Source organism: Miniopterus schreibersii, assembly GCF_964146895.1.
Source record: "Miniopterus schreibersii genome assembly, chromosome: 6".
NCBI lineage: Eukaryota > Metazoa > Chordata > Mammalia > Chiroptera > Miniopteridae > Miniopterus > Miniopterus schreibersii.
The window spans coordinates 7,823,732-7,841,968 of NC_138107.1; the positions used below are offsets into that span (position 1 = coordinate 7,823,732).

Here is an 18,237-nt window from a genome sequence, read left to right on the forward strand (position 1 = left end):
TGATCACCGGCCCTGGTCGGGGCACATGTGGGAGGCAACCAGTCGGTGTTTCTCTCTCCCTTTGACTCTCTCTCAAAAAATCAGTGGGAAAAATATCCTCAGGTAAGGATTAACAGCAACCAAAAAATATAAGCTCATCTTTTAAAGAACCAGAAGAGGGAAAAATATAAGAAGCAAACGTGTAAAAAGTCTGAGTCTATTACACGTTTTCCCTCTGCATGTGTGTGTACACGTGTATGAATATACGTGATTTTCCCCACTGATAGGATCGTTCTTCGGAATCTTCTTTTCTCCCCCATCAGCAATGTGACCTGTACGTACTAGTGTGTGGAGGTTCTTGTTAACGGCTGTAGTGTATGGTACATGAGAAGGTGCCATAATTTAAACTCTCCCCCATTGGACAGAAAGGTAATTTCTGATTTTGTTCTAGCGAACAGGCTGCCAGGAATAGTTAATATTTTTTAACCCAATTTATATATTTTAATAGAAGTTTTAAGCCCGATTTACGTCTTTTTGAATCCAACTTTTTTGAAAGTGGTCTGTCAACTGTCTGTATATAGTTGCACTGTATTCTTTGCTTTCATGGATGTTTCATCACCCAGCTAGATGCTGAGCCCTGTGACATCAGGCACTATGTTTAATGTTTCTTTTGTACTCACAGAAATCTCAGGAAGGAGCTGTTTCAGTAAATATTTAGTATTTGTGATATTTTGGTGTTTGTGAGACACCACACTGTTCACTCCTTTAGTGTTTTACTTTCACGGGAAGTAGTAGAACTTCAGGGATTGAACGCTTCTCGTGTATACAGAGTGAAAGTTATTTCTTATGAAATACTTTTCATTAATACTATCCTAAGTTCAATGTAAGGTTACAGGAAAAACTTTTTCCGTATGAAATGCAATTAATTGTAGTAGGAAGCATTTTTTCAACAAAAAAAAAGCAGAATCCATACAACTAGAATATATTTTAAATGGACTAAACTCTGCTTAATAAAGTTGGATTGGTTTTCCATCGTGGTGTAATGGCTAAGAGTTCACGCTTAAAACACACCAGTGGCTTGGAACTGCAGCGCTCCCGTTCCTGTCCATACCCGGGAACACGGCTTAACCGCCTTGTGCCTCATTCTCGCGTGTGTAAATGGGAATAGTGAGAATGCCTTCTCATCACGTTAGGATAATTAAAGACGTTCATTCACGTAAACATCCAAAAACAGTGACTAGCACTAATAAGCAGTCAGTAAATGTAAATTTTTAACAATATTAGTTTCTTCTTAGATTCTATTGAATTTATAAAAATTGAGAACCAAGTGAACAGCTAAAGTTTTTTCTTTAATATTTCAGATAGCTATTGTTATAAAATACTCCTTTATACTTTCGTTAAGCGTTTATTGAGAATGTACCCTGTGCCGGGGATTCTGCCGGGTCTTATGTAATACGACAGTGGGTAAAACAGACGCCGCTCTTTGCCCTCCAGATGCTTACGGTGAGGGGCAGGCGGGCCGGGTAATGTCTAACGCCGGGCTTTCCCGTGGGCTAGGCCCTTTGCTAAATGCACTGCAGGAGAAGTCACGTTTAATCCTAATGAACACCCTACAGGTTAGTTATAAACATTAATCTCATTTTATATATGAGGCTGAGAGAACTTAATTAAAACTTCCTCAACAGCCCGGCCAGCGTGGCTCAGAGGTTGAGCATTGACCTAGGATCCAGGAGATTGGGGTTCGATTCCCGGTCAGAGCACAGGCCTGGGTTGCGGGCTCGATCCCCAGCAGGGGGCGTGCAGGGGGCAGCCGATCAATGACTCTCTCGTCATTGATGTTTCTCTCTCTCTCTTCCTCTCCCTCTGAAATCAATAAACATATATTTTGAAAAAAACACAAAACTTCCTCAACAGCTACTTAGTGGCAGACGAATGAAAATCCAGATCGTCCAGTACTAAAGCTGCAGCCTTGTATAACCACTCTGCTGGCTCGTAAATAAAGATACAGTCATAAGTTGTAATTATTGGGGTCTGTGGGTACTGATTAATCCGAGCCTGCCTTTTGATGAATAGATAGAGACAGGAGTCAAATAGAGATTGGAATGTGTATTCTATTGCTGTAAGGCTGGCACGGAGGATGCCCTCTAATGGCTTGGACGTGCACCTCAGGCGGGCTTCTTGGCTTTGCCCCAGCGAATTGAACCTGCGCAGTAAGTCGCAGGCAGGCCCGCCGGGGCCTGATGACACGCCCTTCCCCAGGCCGCCTCCAGGCTTACGGGCGGAGGGGAGACGTGCTCAGCCAGGCAGACAGAGGCAAGGGAGTGGGTCCGGCAGCAGCAATGCCTGTTTCTCAGTCTCACCAGAGCCGGCGAGGGGTTGAGAGAGAGTGCGCATTGACCTTGGCGCTTCCAGGAAGGAAGAAGCACTCGTGTGGGTTTGTAGGAGCCAGGGGAGTGGGGGACAGAGAGCCCCCTCCCCTCATGTGGGATAAGGGAGGAAGCTGTGAGGGTGTCGCCCAGGGAATGACTGCTCGAGCCCGCGTGCTCCCAGCATAGAGAGTGAGGAAGGAAGGACTGGCACAGGGGCCGGGTGGGGGCTCGAGGGGCGGCTCCGGCGGTCAGATCACCTGGGCCTTGTAGGCTGATAGGAAGTCTGCTTTTTATTTTATATGCCAAGGAAGTTGTTCGAAGGCTTTGAAGTGGGAGAGTGGTGTCATCTAAGTTATATTTTTTAACGGTTGTATTGGATGCTCATGGAGAGTATCTTAGAAGGGAGCAAAACAGGAGGCGGGGAGACCAGTGGAAGGAGCAGGCTGGTGTGGAAGCAGTGAAATGAACAGAAGCTGGATTAGCCCCGGCTGGTGTGGCGCAGTGGTTAGTGTCGGACTGTACACCGAAGGGTCGTGGGTTAGATGTCCGGCCCCGGTCAGCAACCATTCGATGTCTCTTTTGTATCCGTGTGTGTCTCTGTCTCTGTCTGTCTGTCTCTTTCTCTCCCCTGTCCCTCACCTTTCCCCCTCCCTCCCTCCCTCCTTTCCAGTCTAAAAATGAATGGAAAAAATATCCTTCATCGAGGATTAACAAAAAAAAGAGCGAGCGTGCGAGAAGCTAAATTAGAGATGTGGTTTGGAGACGGAAACCCTAAGACTTGCTGATAGGTTTTCATGGGAGGGGGCAGGAGACTAGAGGAGAGAGAGGAATCAAGGCCGGCATTCCAGTGCCTGGCTTGAGCAACTAGATGAAAAGTCCACTTGTTGAGATAAAGGAGACAGGGAGACGCGGTTGTGGGTGTTTCGAACTTGCTACGTTTCAGGGGCTTACATGTGTTTAGGTCGTGGGTAGAGATGAGATCGCTGAGGGGATGTGGGGAGGAGAGCGGGGGCCCTGAAGAGCCCCGGTGTGCACGGCTCGAGCAGAGGACCCACAGGGAGTGGAGACAGAACAGGAGCTGCCGCGGAGGTCGGAAAACCAGCGGAGAGCACAGACACGGACTCCAGGGTGGACAGCGTTTACGGAGGGGGAAAGCCGTGACCATGTCCATTGCTAATCCAGAAGAGTGGCCCGGATTTGGTAACAGAGGCCCGTGGGACACTGAGAACAGCAGCGTGTAGACCGAGGAAAGAGTGGGAGCTGAGGAAACGTCATGCAGATTTGCCGCTCAAACCTGAAGATGCGGATCAGTTACCTGGAAATCTTGTCAAAATGTAGATCCTACTCCAGGGCCTGAGGTTGTGCGTTTTTTGAGAGCACCCAGGTAATTCCAGGGCTACTGGTCCGTGGAGTAGTGGTTCCCAGATTCCAGCGTGTGTTAAAGTTCTGCGGGGGGCCCTGGCTGGGTGGCTCGGTTGGTTGGGCATCGGCCCGTGAACCGAAACGTTGCTGGTTCCATTCCCGGTCGGGGCACATGCAGGAGGCATCCCGTCGATGTCCCGCTCTCACATTGATGTTTCTCTCTGTCTAAAAATCAATAAAAAGTCTTATGTGGAGGGCTTGATACAATGCAGGTTATTGGACCCTCTTCAGACTTTCTGATTCAGTAGGTCTGGGGTGGCACCTGAAAATTTGCTTGTCTTGTAAGTCCCTTAGGTGATACCGAACCTGCTGGCCTAGGAGCCACTCTGAGAACCCCGGGGGATTTTAACTGTGGTGGGGAGCTGTCGGGGGAGATTTTTCATTTGTTTGTGGAGGGTGGGAAATAGCGAGAGCATATTTATGCTGATGAGAAGGACCCCTTAGGGAGAAGATGAGGCTGGAAGGCTCTGAAGCGTGTACTGAAGTCTCGGGTTTTTATAGGAAAGGGCGTGTGCGTCCTTAGTCATAGCAAGAGAGAAAGCAGAGGAGGCGGGTCCCGGGCAGCTGGGTCTGTAGGTTTAATGGTCGGCAGATGGAGTGAGTGCCCCTTTGATGTTTCTGTTCTCTCAATGAAGGCAGGGGCTCCTCCTGAGGAAGGGGGGTGAACCGGAGGTTTGAGGAGACAGAGACGGTGTCCAATGAGGACTCTGAGCAGGAAAATCAGCTTAAAGGAAAACCTGGCAGTAGGGAGAGCCTCATTGGAGGCTAAGGTCAGAAATTAAGAGTGAAACCGGTCTCTGTGATTGTGCTTTCTTTTTCCCCCTTCAGCCACAGTTTTTAGGGTCAGATACGGAGAATTAAGCAGTTGAGATCTCCCAGAGTTAGGCTTTATCTAGGCGAGTGAGAGAGAGGGAGAGACAGACAGCGACGGAGAAGAGAGCGTGGAGAAGTGGGCAGGCAGGGAGATGGGGACCGGAGAGGGCCGCAGGATGGGAACAGGCAGTGAGGAGGTCAGTGAATTACGGGCCCGGCACCAGTAAACGAAAACTAAAAGGCCCCGGTTTGTGATGGAAACCCAGCGCGCGGTGGTTCTCGGTGGTGCTGGAGGTCGAGCGGGACCGCGGAGGCGGCCGAATGAGGTGGAGTTTCCTGGAGCGGTCAGGAAACGGAGAGGCCAGGGTGTCGGATGTGCCCTCCACCTGGACGTTGAAGTTGCCAAGAACGATGACAGAAGTTGGGAGGGGAGAGTGACTTTGAGATAGGAGCTAACTTTTCAATGAAGGATGGAAAATTCCAGGTCAGCGGGGAACGGCAGCAGGGAGGGAGGGAGGGTTGTGAGCGGGGACTTTTATAAACAGGGGGAGCGTTGGGGTCTGGAAGTGGTAATGCCTGGCAAGGCGGGCACCTACCCCCACAGCTAGTCCGGAGGTCCCTGGGAGGCGAGGGAAAGGGGCCCCTCTGAATGCCAGGCTGTCAGAGACGCAGTGTCTTCAAGGTACAGCTCAGTGTCAGGTAAAGCGAGAGAGGAAGGGAAGGTTCGGGAAGGCGGCTGAAGGTGTGCAGGAGTCTCTGGGACGGGACATCAAGTAAGGATTTGGGGTGAAGGTGGGGGGCCTCTGGAGCAGTCCAGAGCCGTATGGGAAACGGAGCTTGGTGACAATAGATGATCCGAAAGCCTTGGACGCCCGTTAGAGACTGACATGAACAGGAGGCTGAGGCAGGATGGAATGAGCCAAGTCTCTAAAAATACTTCGCGTGCACACTGAGTGTGTGCTGCAGATGCCCGCGATGGGCCTCCGCGGGCCCCCTGACCTCCCCTGCCCCCCCGCCCCGTGCTGCGGGCCAGCGCTCCCGCCTCTGCCCCGGGTCTTCTCCCGGTTTCTTTCCCTTGTTTCACTTGCTCTTCTGAGAGGCCGCGAGCAAAGTGGCTCATAGCAGGAGCCCCGGTTCCAGGCTTCTCCTGCGGCTTTCCCGCTCTGCGATGGCGGGCAACTTACGGAACCGCTCCGGGCCTCCGTTTCCTCGTGGTAAATGGGGAAATGGTAATAGTACTTGCTTCAGAGGGATGTTGGGGATTAAAAGAGTAAATTTTAAAAATTAATCTAAAAAGCTTCGAACAGTTACTGGTATGCAGTGAAGACTCAGCACGTGTTAATACCATTTTTTTTTTTTAATTCTTAAAGCTCGTTTTCCCCTATTTCTTTACACGGTTGCTACTTACATTCCGTTGTCCCAGCTTCCTCAGACATCCTGGCGAAAGGAGCGTGACTGCTGGTTTTCTTAACTCTGTATCCCATTACCCTGTTTTATTTAGTCAAAGCATTCACCGCTGTTTGAAATTACTTTATGACTCTGCTCTTCCCCTGCCCCCCCCCCAGGCAGGGACTTGTTGACTGGTTCCCTACCGTGGCTCAGCTTCTAAAAAGTGTCAGATACTTGAAAGGTGCTCAAGAAATGTTTGTACCGACTTGTCCTGAAAACACGGTGGTTTCCAAGGCCTCTGCTCTGATCAGGCTGCGTATGGTGGCAGAGGGACAGTGAGACTTAGGCGGAGAGGACAGACGGAAGCTAGGTCTTTGTATGTCAACCTGTTGGCTTCTCTAGATCAGGTGGCCTCCTTTTTTGAGCTATTGGGACACAGCCACATCCATTTTAAAATTTATTACCTGGCTGCTTTTCAGCTACAACCACACATTTGAGTAGTTGTGACGGAGACCCTAAGTCTCACAGAGTCTAAAATACTGTCCGGCCCTTCACCGAAAAGTTTGCCGGCCTCTGATTTAGATGACAAGAAGGAAACACCAAATATAACAACAGGAGTTTTGTTTGGGTAATGGAATTACAGGCCATTTTAGTTTTCATCTGTATACTTTCTTGGTATTTTGTTATAGACCCATTTAATTTGGAAATGAAACAGCCTTGCAAGTGCTAATTTTGAAGTATTTAGAGCAGATTTAATGATGGGTTTTTTTGTTTGCTTATTTCCTTAGTGCTGCTTTTGACACGAAGACCGGGTTGCGTGTGGCGGTGAAGAAGCTCTCCAGACCGTTTCAGTCCATCATCCACGCCAAGAGGACCTACCGAGAGCTGCGGCTACTCAAGCATATGAAACATGAAAACGTAAGCTCTTTACTCAAGGGAGGATGAATTCTGCTCTGAATGGACTAGAAAAAACTTGTTTTAATTACCGCAGATGGAAATGCATGCGAGTGCGGGAGGGCGCCCGACTTTGGACTGCGGGTCTCATCCTGGGTGGTAGTGGTCACGGCCTGATGTCAGGTAGCTTCCCAAGGCCGTGGGATGAAACTGGTGTGTCTTCCTGGAGTTTGAGTTTTACTCGAAGACTTTTAGAGGGAAAACATAAAAGATTTTTTAAATAAAAGGATAGAAGGATATATTATGAGGTAGAGCAGTTTATAAGGATTTGTTGTTGTTAATCTTCTCCTGAGGTCCCCCCCATTGCTTTTCAGAGAGAATAGAAGGGAGGGAGGGAGAGACAGAGAGAGACAGACAGACATTGATGTGAGAGAGACATGTCGACTGGTTGCCTCCTGCACACGCCCTGACGGTGGGGGGGGGGGGGAGTGAACCTGCAGCTATGGCGCATGCCCTTGACTGGGAATTGAACCCTTGACCCTTCAGGGTGTGGACCTTTGCTCTAACCACTGAGCAGCTCCAGCCAGGGCCTTAAGGATTTTTAGAAGAAAATATTACAAAGAAATTTTGTATTCTTTACCGGGTTTACTTGAGGTTATCTTATCAGAATATGGGAGCCCATGCCTATCTTGTGTTACTGCGGATGATTTCAGCGGAAGCGTTTGAGGAAGAATGCCGTAGGCTCGCTGAAAGTTCTAGCAGAGATGACTCTTATTTGATGTACAATTTAACATTATAATTTTTCTTTTTAATCTGCAAAAACAGCTTTACCAGATTTGGGTATTTTAACAAATGTGACAGGCATTGTTTAAATTAAATAACGTTTTCTTTCCTATCAATTTGGAAACTTGAGAACAGCGCCATCCTGCAGTGCAGTGCTTAAAAGTTCTAATATAGTAAATAAATGGGCGCAATTGGAATATTAACTGAAAGTGAAAAAACAGGGGACTGAGATTCCTGTATTTTGAAGTCAAGTTAAAGAGAATTTATGTGATTGCTATGTGAAAGGAACTGTAAATTTTGTAGCATTGTAGAAACAATGACCATAGAGATTTTAGAGTCGTTTGACACTATTGATTGTTAGTGTAGAAAAAAAATTCAAAATCTAAATTTATTACTTGGCTATTCAGACTTTTTCTGTTTTAACAATTGAACTTCTTTTGTCAATTTTAAGAAAAGAACCACCAATAAGTGATAATTTATTAATATACGTTTGTTTCACAAAGTACAAATTTCTTCTACATTGGGAGTGTTGAGACTTAAATTCAGAATTGGATTATGGATGCCGTTATAATTTTTCCTAGGTATAATAATTATAATTATTAATTTATAATTATAATTTATAATTACTCCCAGGTATAACTTTATAGGAACATCCATGTGCAAACCTGAGTTTTTTTAAATTTCAGTGCAGAGCTGCAGCCTTTCTAATCAGTGACATGTTTACAAGGAGTTGAGAAGCTGGCAAGAGAAGCTTCAATCCAAGGTCTGCATAAAATCAAGGTGGCCTGGCAGCTTCACTGATAGGTTTACACTGGGTTTTTAACATAGTTAAATGTAGCATTGTAGAAACATTGTATGTGCTGTTTTCATTACACATTAATAAATGTGACAGAGACATTGTCATAGCTTTTTAAATATAAGGAATACTTTGAAAATGGAATGCAAGCTGAACATAAATAGAACCCCAAAAGACCTCCCGGAGACCCCAGGACCGCACACTAATTTAAGAACATCTGGTTTACCAGCACTATACTTTATCGTTTTGCTTTTCTTTGTAGACAAATCAAGCCATTGTTTAGGGCACAAATTATTTTGGGTTATCTGAACCTATGCCTTGACTTTTTTAGTGATCATAAGCAACAACCTTATTTAGTTTTTTATGTGTTAATTTTCTGTAATGAGATAATTTGAAGTGTGTCATGGTATTAGGCTGGTTACATTTGGCCATTTTGTGGGGGTTTTTTTGTTTTGTTTTGTTTTTAAATATATCTTTATTGATTTCAGAAAGAGGAAAGGAGAGGGAGAGAGAGAGAGAAACATCAATGATGAGAGAGTCATTCATCGGCCGCCTCCTGCACGCCCCCAACTGGGGATCGAGCCCGCAACCCGGGCCTGTGCCCTGACCGGGAATCGAACCCCGATCTCCTGGATCCTAGGTGGACACTCAACCGCTGAGCCACGCCCGGCCAGGCTGGGCCATTCTGTATTTATAGAAATGAGGAGGCTACCATGATTGATACAGTTTTTCTAATTTAGGAAAGGTTACAAGACTCCTTTTAAAAAGCAGGCTGACAGTATTAGAAACACAGGGTTTTAATTTACATAAATTACTTTATAAGCAGCTTGCTTTTTAGCAGTCCATCATTTTTATATTGAGATGTTTAGATTTTAGCAGTATCCGTGTAGAGGGTCACCTGTACTTGGGCATTGGTGATTTGTTGTTTGAACAAAAGAAGGCACATTGCTGAATGTTTCATAGTTCTCTGTTGTGTTGGCGAATGTTTGAAGGGGGACTGGGAAGAGACCAAAGACTCTGATTCAATATAGAAAAATTCCTGAATTTCAGTCTAGTCTACAAATAATTTGTTAGCATTTGGAGTGTAAAAGTAGTTTTACCTAATGAAGAGCCAGGGCTTCAAGTAAGCTTATTCAAGGATTTTAAAAGGAATTCATTCCTCTCCTTCAACTTCTTAGTTTTATTTTTTGTGGTTTTTTTTAAGTGACTGTTTTGGGCCACCGTCTAATTTTTAGGTAGCCACCAGGCCACCAAAGACAGCAGCCATAGTAACAGCTTAAAGCTCTTGAAAAATTTAAGTAAATATTGATAACAGAAGGAATTTTTAGGTGCCGGAACACACATGTGATCTTTACACACAAAAAAGCCTCTGACCCACAATCCATACACAGTTCCTCTTAAGTTGTTTCTTCCACTAGTGACGACGAGTGACAGGCATACGTCTATCAGGTGGGTGACAAGCTGGGGGATGTTTTCTGTGACTGTAAGTTACTCTGGCCAGAGTCAGCGGACTCGATTGAACGTGGCCACCTTGGTCTCACTGACACCTGCCCTCAGGAAGGATGAAGGGGAAGCGGCCTGCCGGCTGTATCCTTTTGCTCTCTGGGTAGCGACTGCAACGACTGCCCAGCTAAGGACCTGGAGGCCGGTACGGTTTGAAATTTAGAAATGATTAAGGGAATCCTTTCATAAATCTTATTCAGGAGCCTTAGATTTAACTTTACCAAGTGGTAGTTTTGTGTGCTTGTATTAAATACAGTAGATATTGTCTTTGACTGATTACTGAGTTAAAGTGTTTCTTTTTTTTAGTGTGTGCTAATTTAATACAAATGCATTACTTCTGTCTGTCAGCTTTTGGATCATTGTAGGGCGATGAGAGATATTTGCTAATTATTTGCATTGTAAAGTCTTTTTAAAAAATTTGAATCCTGGGCTACTTTTAGGTTTCGTATAATGACACAAAGAGTAAGAAAATAGGCCAAAATATGATGAATTAAAAGGAAATTTCCATTTAAGAAATGAGAGATAAGTAGATATGGAATATTCCTAAAATGTTAGCCAGATCTATTTTAATGCTGAGAAACATTTTTTACAGTATTTTCCTTATGATTAACACTCAAAAATATGATTAATAGAGAAGGGATATTTTGTAAAGGCCCACAAAAAAATTAAAAATACTTTGATATAACATGGACAGTTTTTATCTCATAAAATTTGTCTCATTTAAGGAAATTAAAATTTGACAGGGCATTTACTAATATGCTTTGCTCTACTTTTTCCAGATTAGTTCATTGTACTTCTTGCAGCCATGCTTTTTAATCGTTTGAATAATTTAGTTTTATATCTCAAATTTTATTACTGGAAGTAGCTGCTTCAAAAAGTTTCTTTCCGTGATTTGTATTTTGTAATTATTTTTAAAACTATAAGGCTGTGATCGCCACTAAACTGCCCCACAATACTATGAAGATAAGCAGTGATATTCCCATTTCCTTCATGTGAGGAAAATGAGACTCAGAGAAGATACTTTTCGTTCACTTATTTGACAAATATTGATTGGAAATGCGTATGCCAGGCACTGTTCCAAGTGCCGGGGTGATTGGAAGGAAGAAGACAAGCTCGTGGATCCTAGAAATCGCAAAACTCATTGTGGGATCCAAACTTACGGTTGTTTGATTCCAAAATGCCTGTTGTGTTTTCAGGTTGAAATTGGAGCTTTTATTTGAAAATGATTGGACTTGTTTTACTGTCCTTGAGGTAACTGTTGCATGAATAATCCCTGTGTAAATCTGATCTCTAGGGGGTTCCTTTTATTTTGACCTGAGGGTGATTTTTCACAGTCACAGTTGAAATTTTGGCTCAGCGGTTAGAGCGTCGGCCCTCAGACTAAGGGTCCCGGGTTTGATTCCGGCCGAGGGCACGTACCTGGGTTGCGGGCTCGATCCCCAGCCCCGGTTGGGGCACGTGTGGGAGGCAACCAATTGGTGTGTCTCTCACATCGATGTCTCTCTCCCCCCCTTCCACTCTCTGAAAAGCAGTGGAAAAAATACCCTTGGGTGTGGATTAAAAAACAAAAGAGAAAGAAATCGTGTAAAATAATGCAAATTGTTTTAAACTTTTTTTGTATTGAGATGGGACATCCCAGATAAAAAGAATCAGTGGTAAGCCCGGCCCACGTGGCTTCACCTACAATCCAGCAGATCGGGGTTCGATTCCCGTTCAGGGCACAGGCCCGGGTTGCGGCCTCGATCCCCAGCAGGGGACGTGCAGGAGGCAGCCGATCAGTGACTCTCATCATTGATGTTTCTCTCTCTCCCCCTCTCCCTTCCTCTCTCTCACATCAGTAAAGACATATTAAAAAAAGAAAAAAAAGAATCAGTGTTTAGGAAATGTTGGAACAGGTGAATAAAATTGGCTTCTAGCTCTCAGGTACCTAAAATGCAGGTGGGGAGAGGGGAGAGAGTAATGAAAGGACCAGAGATTTTAAGGCAGGTGTGTATCGAACTCAAGGAAAACATGGAGAAGGAAAGAGAAAATGATTTCACTTAAATTTAAAGCACCGTTTAAAGCGATTAATAAGGTCACGGACACACTGTTGGTGGGGATGTAAGTTGGCCTCCCCGTTAATGGAGGACAGTTTGATAAGATTAAGACCCTTAAATATATTGGTGTCCTTTGGTCCTGTAATTCTGTTTCTTGAAATTTGTTCTCAGGAAGAAAATACAAGATGTGCCAAATACACACACACTTACAGTGTTCCTTAAATGTCCATAGACAGGAAACTGGTTAAATTGTGGTACATAATTACAAATGATAGAGCCTGTTACTGAAAAATATTTAAGGACGCGAGAATAGTCATATAGTAAGTGACAAGGCAGGATATAAAAGTGTATACATAGTATAACCCTGTTTAATTTATGCACATCAGGAACATCAAAGGAAATGTCTCAAAATGTTAAATTCACTTATAATGGGTGGTGCGGATACAGGTAGCTTTGGTTTTCATGTTTACAGTGATCTGGGTAAGGATCTGGCGGGAGCTGTACCTTTCCTTTGAAACAAGATGCAGAGACTTGAAAAGCTGTTCTTGAATTCCAGGGTCTTTTTTAAAAAAATGTTTGTGTATTTTCATTTTGGTTTCAGGGTGTGTGGTTGAAATTGCTTTTGGATGAGTGGAGTCACGTTCTCGTGGGAGGTGCCTTTTCGTGATGATGCTTTGCCCATTGCTATATTTTATTGTTTAGCTTGGTTGGCTGGAGCAGCAGGCTGAGGCCACAGGCCTGCGTCAGGTTTAGTGAAGGGAGGACGTTTCGCTTTCATTTGTTTCTTTTCCAGATGCCCTTAAACCTGGCTGAGCACACTGCTGATGGGTTCTAGTTCTTGTTGGCCTCCTCAGTGCCTAACTTTGTAGAAATGAGTGGTCTGGGTTTTAGGAGGAGGGGAGGGGAGTATATGTAGGTTAATCAGTGTAGATCTTGACCAGAAAAACTGCTCAAAGACCATGAGCTCCAGAGTACTATGTAGCTTTCCACTTTATCCTTTTATAAAGATAGCTTTTTCATTTTTAAATAGTCTTACCTAAATACTTGATAACGGTTAAGGAAATTACCTTAATATTTGCAGTATTATAAGAATAATACCAAGAATATACTGAGAGAGCATTTGGGGATTTGAAAAATGTCAGTTTTGAAGACCATATAGTAACATGAAAATTTTCATGGAATAATTTTGCATTTAAAAAAGAAAAGCGATACTATAAATAATGATTGTGGAAGTGTGACTTGTTTCTGTTTCCTAATCAGACTGTTCGTGCATATGTTAAGTCAGGAGCCCTAACCCCCTTTGCTTCCTGATAAACTAATGGCTACACGTGACCAAATCCTAAGGAGTCAAATATTTTTAATAGCAAACTAGGTTTTTTTCAGAGGTAATATTCACGAGTAAAAACAAAAGCATGATATTGGTAGAAAATAAGTTATACAGTATATATATGGTTTTGTGATATTCGTGAACTCAGTGGGATTTGGAGTAAGGTTCACAGCCGTAGACCTGATGGTCACTCTAGTAAGTTCAGTATTAATTGACTGTTTGATTTTTGTTTTCTCATAGGTGATTGGTCTGTTGGACGTTTTTACACCTGCAAGGTCCCTGGAGGAATTCAATGATGTGTGAGTAAATCTTGTGCGTGAGCCTCCCTCGGCTGGAAGGTGACGACTCGCAGCCGTTTCTGTCCCTGGACCATTTAGCAGTAGACAGACTTCAAAAGAGGCTCTCTCTCTATGACCCAGTCCTTCTGGGGGGTGGGGTGGATACAGAAGGTGCGTATTATGGGTGATGAATGTAATTTCATCATTTCAGGTACATTGTACTCCATTTGGGGAGTCAGCGGGGAGTCCTTGCAAGAGTTGAGTGGAGAGGAGTGTAGGGAGTTTGAACTAAAATATTTGTCCTGAAATTGCCTGCCCCAGCACTTAAAGGGACACCTTTACATTATTACATTTATATCAAGAAATGTAATGGAGCCCCGGCCAGTGTGTCTCCATTGCTTGGGTGTTGTCCCATATACCAGGACACATGCCCAGGTTTCGAGCTCGATCCCTGGTAGGGGGCGTGCAGGAGGCAGGCTATCCACATTTCTTTCATTCTCACATCTGTGTTTCTCCCTCTCCCTTCCTCTCTCTCTAAAAATCAATAAAAAGTCTTTTTAAAAAAAAAGGCAAAAAGAAAGAAAGAAATGTAATGGAGCCTGGTTCCATATAGGTTCTTCTCTTTTATCCCACGTCTATGGGGGAATTGGTACTAGAACTGCATGCTGATCCCGAAGCATTGGATTGCTGCACTTGGGACCAGGGGTGGGCCTTACATGTTTGGAAAGCTGATGAATAGTACCAATTCTCCCAGTTTTTTAGCCTGGGGGCCCCCTGGAAAGCAGAGCCAAGATCCTTAGGAGCCCGTAGTGGGTAGGGGGCTAGGGAGAATGAAACAGCAAGGATATGTTCTTGAGTTGGTCACCATTGTGGCCAACTGGGCTCAAACCTGCCAGGATCTTCCAGGAAGCTATTCAGAGTGCACCTGAGATGCAGAGCATTTATCCCCTGGCTCCTGACCCCATGGGCAAGGGTTACTCCATGGGGCATTCATGCCCTCGAGTTCCCAGGTCACATATGTGTGAGTGCAAGACACGTGAGTGCACCCGCTGGAGTGCAGGATAGATTCCAGCAGGTGTTTTTCTGCACGTACGAGCGCTCCCCTGTAGCTTTCCCACTTTGGAATTAGCACACCTCCCTCCCAGAGTGGTGCCAAGTCCATAGCTTACCTCAGGGTTCACTCTTGGTGCTGTACGTTCTATGGATTTGAACAAACACATAACAGCGTGTTATTATGATATTGTACACTGTATTTTCACCGTCCTCAGGAGGATGGGTTTTGATATTCTGCCTATATGTGGAAGAAATGCTGAAGCAATGTGTTTGTGAATTACTTTGGAAAACATTTGAATTAGGTCTGAGCTGTACCCCAGAATTTTAGGTACAACAAGGATGGATTTATTTAACAAAGAAATTGATGATTTGCTGACCTAGGCAAACGCTGTATTTTTGCTTACTCAGTCATTAGGAACTGGATTATGATTCCTATGTAAAAAGGCCTTATTTAAGGCTAGTGCCCATTTGGAAGGTGAAGTTTTGTCCATTGTAGGGCCTTTGGCTCCTTTATGCATTTGAAAACCCACTGACGTAAGCGTACCCACGGAACCACAGTTTCGTTTACTTCTTCACTCATTCAACAGATACCATGGCTGTTGAGCAAGAATCTGTTCTTTCTTCTTAAATAGCGACACTTATTTATTTCCAGCTTTACTGAGATCTATTTGACATACAACATTGTGTGAGTTGGGTTCTGATTATTTATAAACAAGAACCGAATTAATCTCTTAGAAGCAAATCTCAGTACTACTTTTTGGATACTTGCTGAGTGGAGTGTTGGAACACGCTCAGAGTAATCAGAAACACTAGTCTTTGCCCTGATAAAATAAAAATCTTGCCCTGGCTGGTATGGCTTAGTGGTTAAGAGCGTTGGCCTGTGGACCAAAGGGTCCCGAGTTCCATTCCCTGTTAAGGGCACCTAACTTCGGGTGCAGGTTCAATCCCTAGTCCTGGTCGGGGTGCACGCAAGAGGCAACCAGTCGATGTGTCTCTCTCACATTGATAGCCTTCTCTCTCTCTCTCCCTCCCCACCCCTAAAAGGCAATGGGAAAAATATCCTCGAGTGAGGGTTTAAAATTTTTTTTATCAAATTAAAAAAAATCTTGCTGGGGAAATAAATTCAAAACACTTTTGTTGGTTCCCAATTCCCTGTATGACCTTGGACAAGTCACTTTGCCTCCCTGGGCCCCAGTTAAGGTCCCTGTAAAATGATGAAAATTGGGGTGGTCGACCTCTGAAGTGTTTTCAATCCCAGAGAATCTTTGAAAATAAAATGAAGAACCTAAAGTTGCCTTTAGGAGAATGTTTTGTTGTTTACTTACATTTTTCTTGATCTAGAGTTATGATGATGATTAGAAAATCTACTAACTCTTCTTATTGGGTAAATACATTGCTTTTATTCTTTGGAAATAGGCCGAGTGCTCAGGATAGGTGATGCAGGTATAGACGCAGCCTGGGAGGACAAGTGAGTTACCTGCACGGACGGTTATATTTGCAGTTTCCTTATCAGACGGTCTGCTGAAAGGAGGCTAGAGAGTTGGCTGGTGAAGCTCTCTGTAGATGTCTTCGCCGAAGCACAGTTGAAATCTAAATAAATTGCACACCCTTTAAGAAAATACCATTTAGTTTTTGTCTCAGATCATCAATAAGATGCCCCCTTTCTCTCAGATCAGCTCATGTAAAAAGGTAAAGAAGCTTCAAGGTCTGTCTTATAGTTTGCGAACTTCAAGAAATCTTTCCCTAATTAACTCCTTTCTAAGGCCTGGTTGGGGCTCTCTCCCGGGTGTTTTCCAGCACCTTGAGTCCCCCCCCTTTTTAAGCTCTAATCATGTACTCTTATGATTATGTATTTGCATAGGCCTTCCTCTCATCTAAATTCCGTATCTGTCCTTTCCGCTGCTGCGTCCCCTGTGCCCATGAGTGATGCAGTTGGCGAATGGTGTCGATGGAGGGACTGACCGAGCAGATTACCTTGCGCTGTCTTGTGCATAAATGGTTTCTCACAGCATGCCCAGTGCATTCTTGTGACTCGCTTTTTTGTTTTTATTCTCTCACGTAGACTGTCTGGTAGAGTACTGAGTCTGGTTTGGTTGATGCAGGTAATGTAGAGGGCACGTTTCGGTAATCTTTGCTTCAAATGAGAATCATTTGTTGTGAAATAAGCTGGCTAAGCTGCCTGCCTGGCTGCCGAATGGTGCTTTTACCCCTTACATTAGAATAATGTGGTCTGCTTGGGCCATTCAATCCAATTCAGTAGTTAAACTGAGCGCCTGCTATCTGCCAGCTCTGTTCTAGGTACTTCAGATACTCCCGGGAACAGAAAAGAACCCTGTCCACCTTGAACACTGTACAGAGATAGCAGTAAACAGTGAGCGGATAAGAGAGGAAGTGAGGTCATATGGTAGCAGGCAGTAACCCTGCAGACAGAAAGAAAAGGTAGAGCAGGGAAGGGAAATTAGGAGTCCGAGGGTAGGGGGAGAGATGCAGTTTTAAATGAGGTGGTAAATTTTGAAGCAGAAATTTGAAGGATAGAAGAATTAGACTCATGGATGTCTGGTGGGAGAGCATTTCAGGCAGAAGGAACGGCCAGTGCAAAGGTCCTGTGGCGGAAGACTGCATGTTGTATCGGAATTGCAGCAAGGGGGCCTGTGTGGCTGGAGTAAGGCTAGTGTGGAGCTGAGCGAGAGCAGGGGAGAGAAGTAGACGATGAAGTGAGAGTGATCATCGGGGGCAGGGTGCTGGATTCTGCAGGGCTTTCTCTGCAATTGAAGGGATTTTTGCCTTTTGATGAAAGGAGGGGCATGCTGTGTCGAGAACAGGCTGTAGTAAGTCCCAAGGATCGTTGAATGTAGGTATTTCAAAGGCTTGTGGTTACAAGTTGTCAATCCCTGTGATTATTTTAAATACAGAAATGTTTCTTCATTTTCATAATTCCTTTATCAGATAGGGCCGGACAGTAGGAGAGATGCCAATCTGTAGATATGAAAGAGATTTTTTTCTACATAGGCTCTTTCTTACCGTATTATGCTTCGAAAACAAAGGTGGTAGGGCAGGAGTCTTGACAGCTGGGTGCTACCCAAAAAGTGCCCAATAAACGAAGCCCTAGAATTGGGTGCTGTCTACAGTACTGAAAATCACTTACCGTAGGCATTTGCCTTTTACTTATGAGTGACTTTAAGAAATGGTGGTTTATGTTCTTTATTGTTTGATTAAGTTTAAAGGAGCTCATTTTCACAAGATAAGTGAAAAACAAAGTTTGTATCCGCCCATGAAAATCACCTTTCCCACCTGAAGTCCTACTCCTTTAACTCCTTTTTAAAGACGGGAGAACTAGATAGCTATTCGACTGTTCTCGGGGCAAACCTTCATTAATCCATCTGAGATGTCATGAACACGGACAACAGGAGGCATGCCTTTACAAAAATGTAATTAAATCGCCTTCCGGAAACAAATAATATAGGAACTGTGGCTGTCTATTATGCTCCTTTGGAACTGATTATTTAAAATGGGCTCATCTGCGCTTTCCTCCCACTCCCTAGTTCACTACTTTTAAAAGTTCAGTAACATTTGTACGACGCTTGCTTTTGTCTGC

At 44.2% G+C, this 18,237-nt stretch overlaps 1 protein-coding gene across 2 annotated transcripts in view; it reads left to right on the forward strand.

Annotated features, from left to right (window-relative positions):
* Nucleotides 1-18,237, forward strand: part of MAPK14 (mitogen-activated protein kinase 14) — a 68,444-nt gene that overhangs the window by 16,844 nt on the left and 33,363 nt on the right. For both annotated transcript variants that reach the window (XM_081141083.1, XM_081141084.1), the window contains exons 2-3: nt 6,761-6,890; nt 13,552-13,610. In XM_081141083.1, the coding sequence (XP_080997209.1) occupies nt 6,761-6,890; nt 13,552-13,610 (189 nt within the window). The remainder of the gene's footprint in view (nt 1-6,760; nt 6,891-13,551; nt 13,611-18,237) is intronic.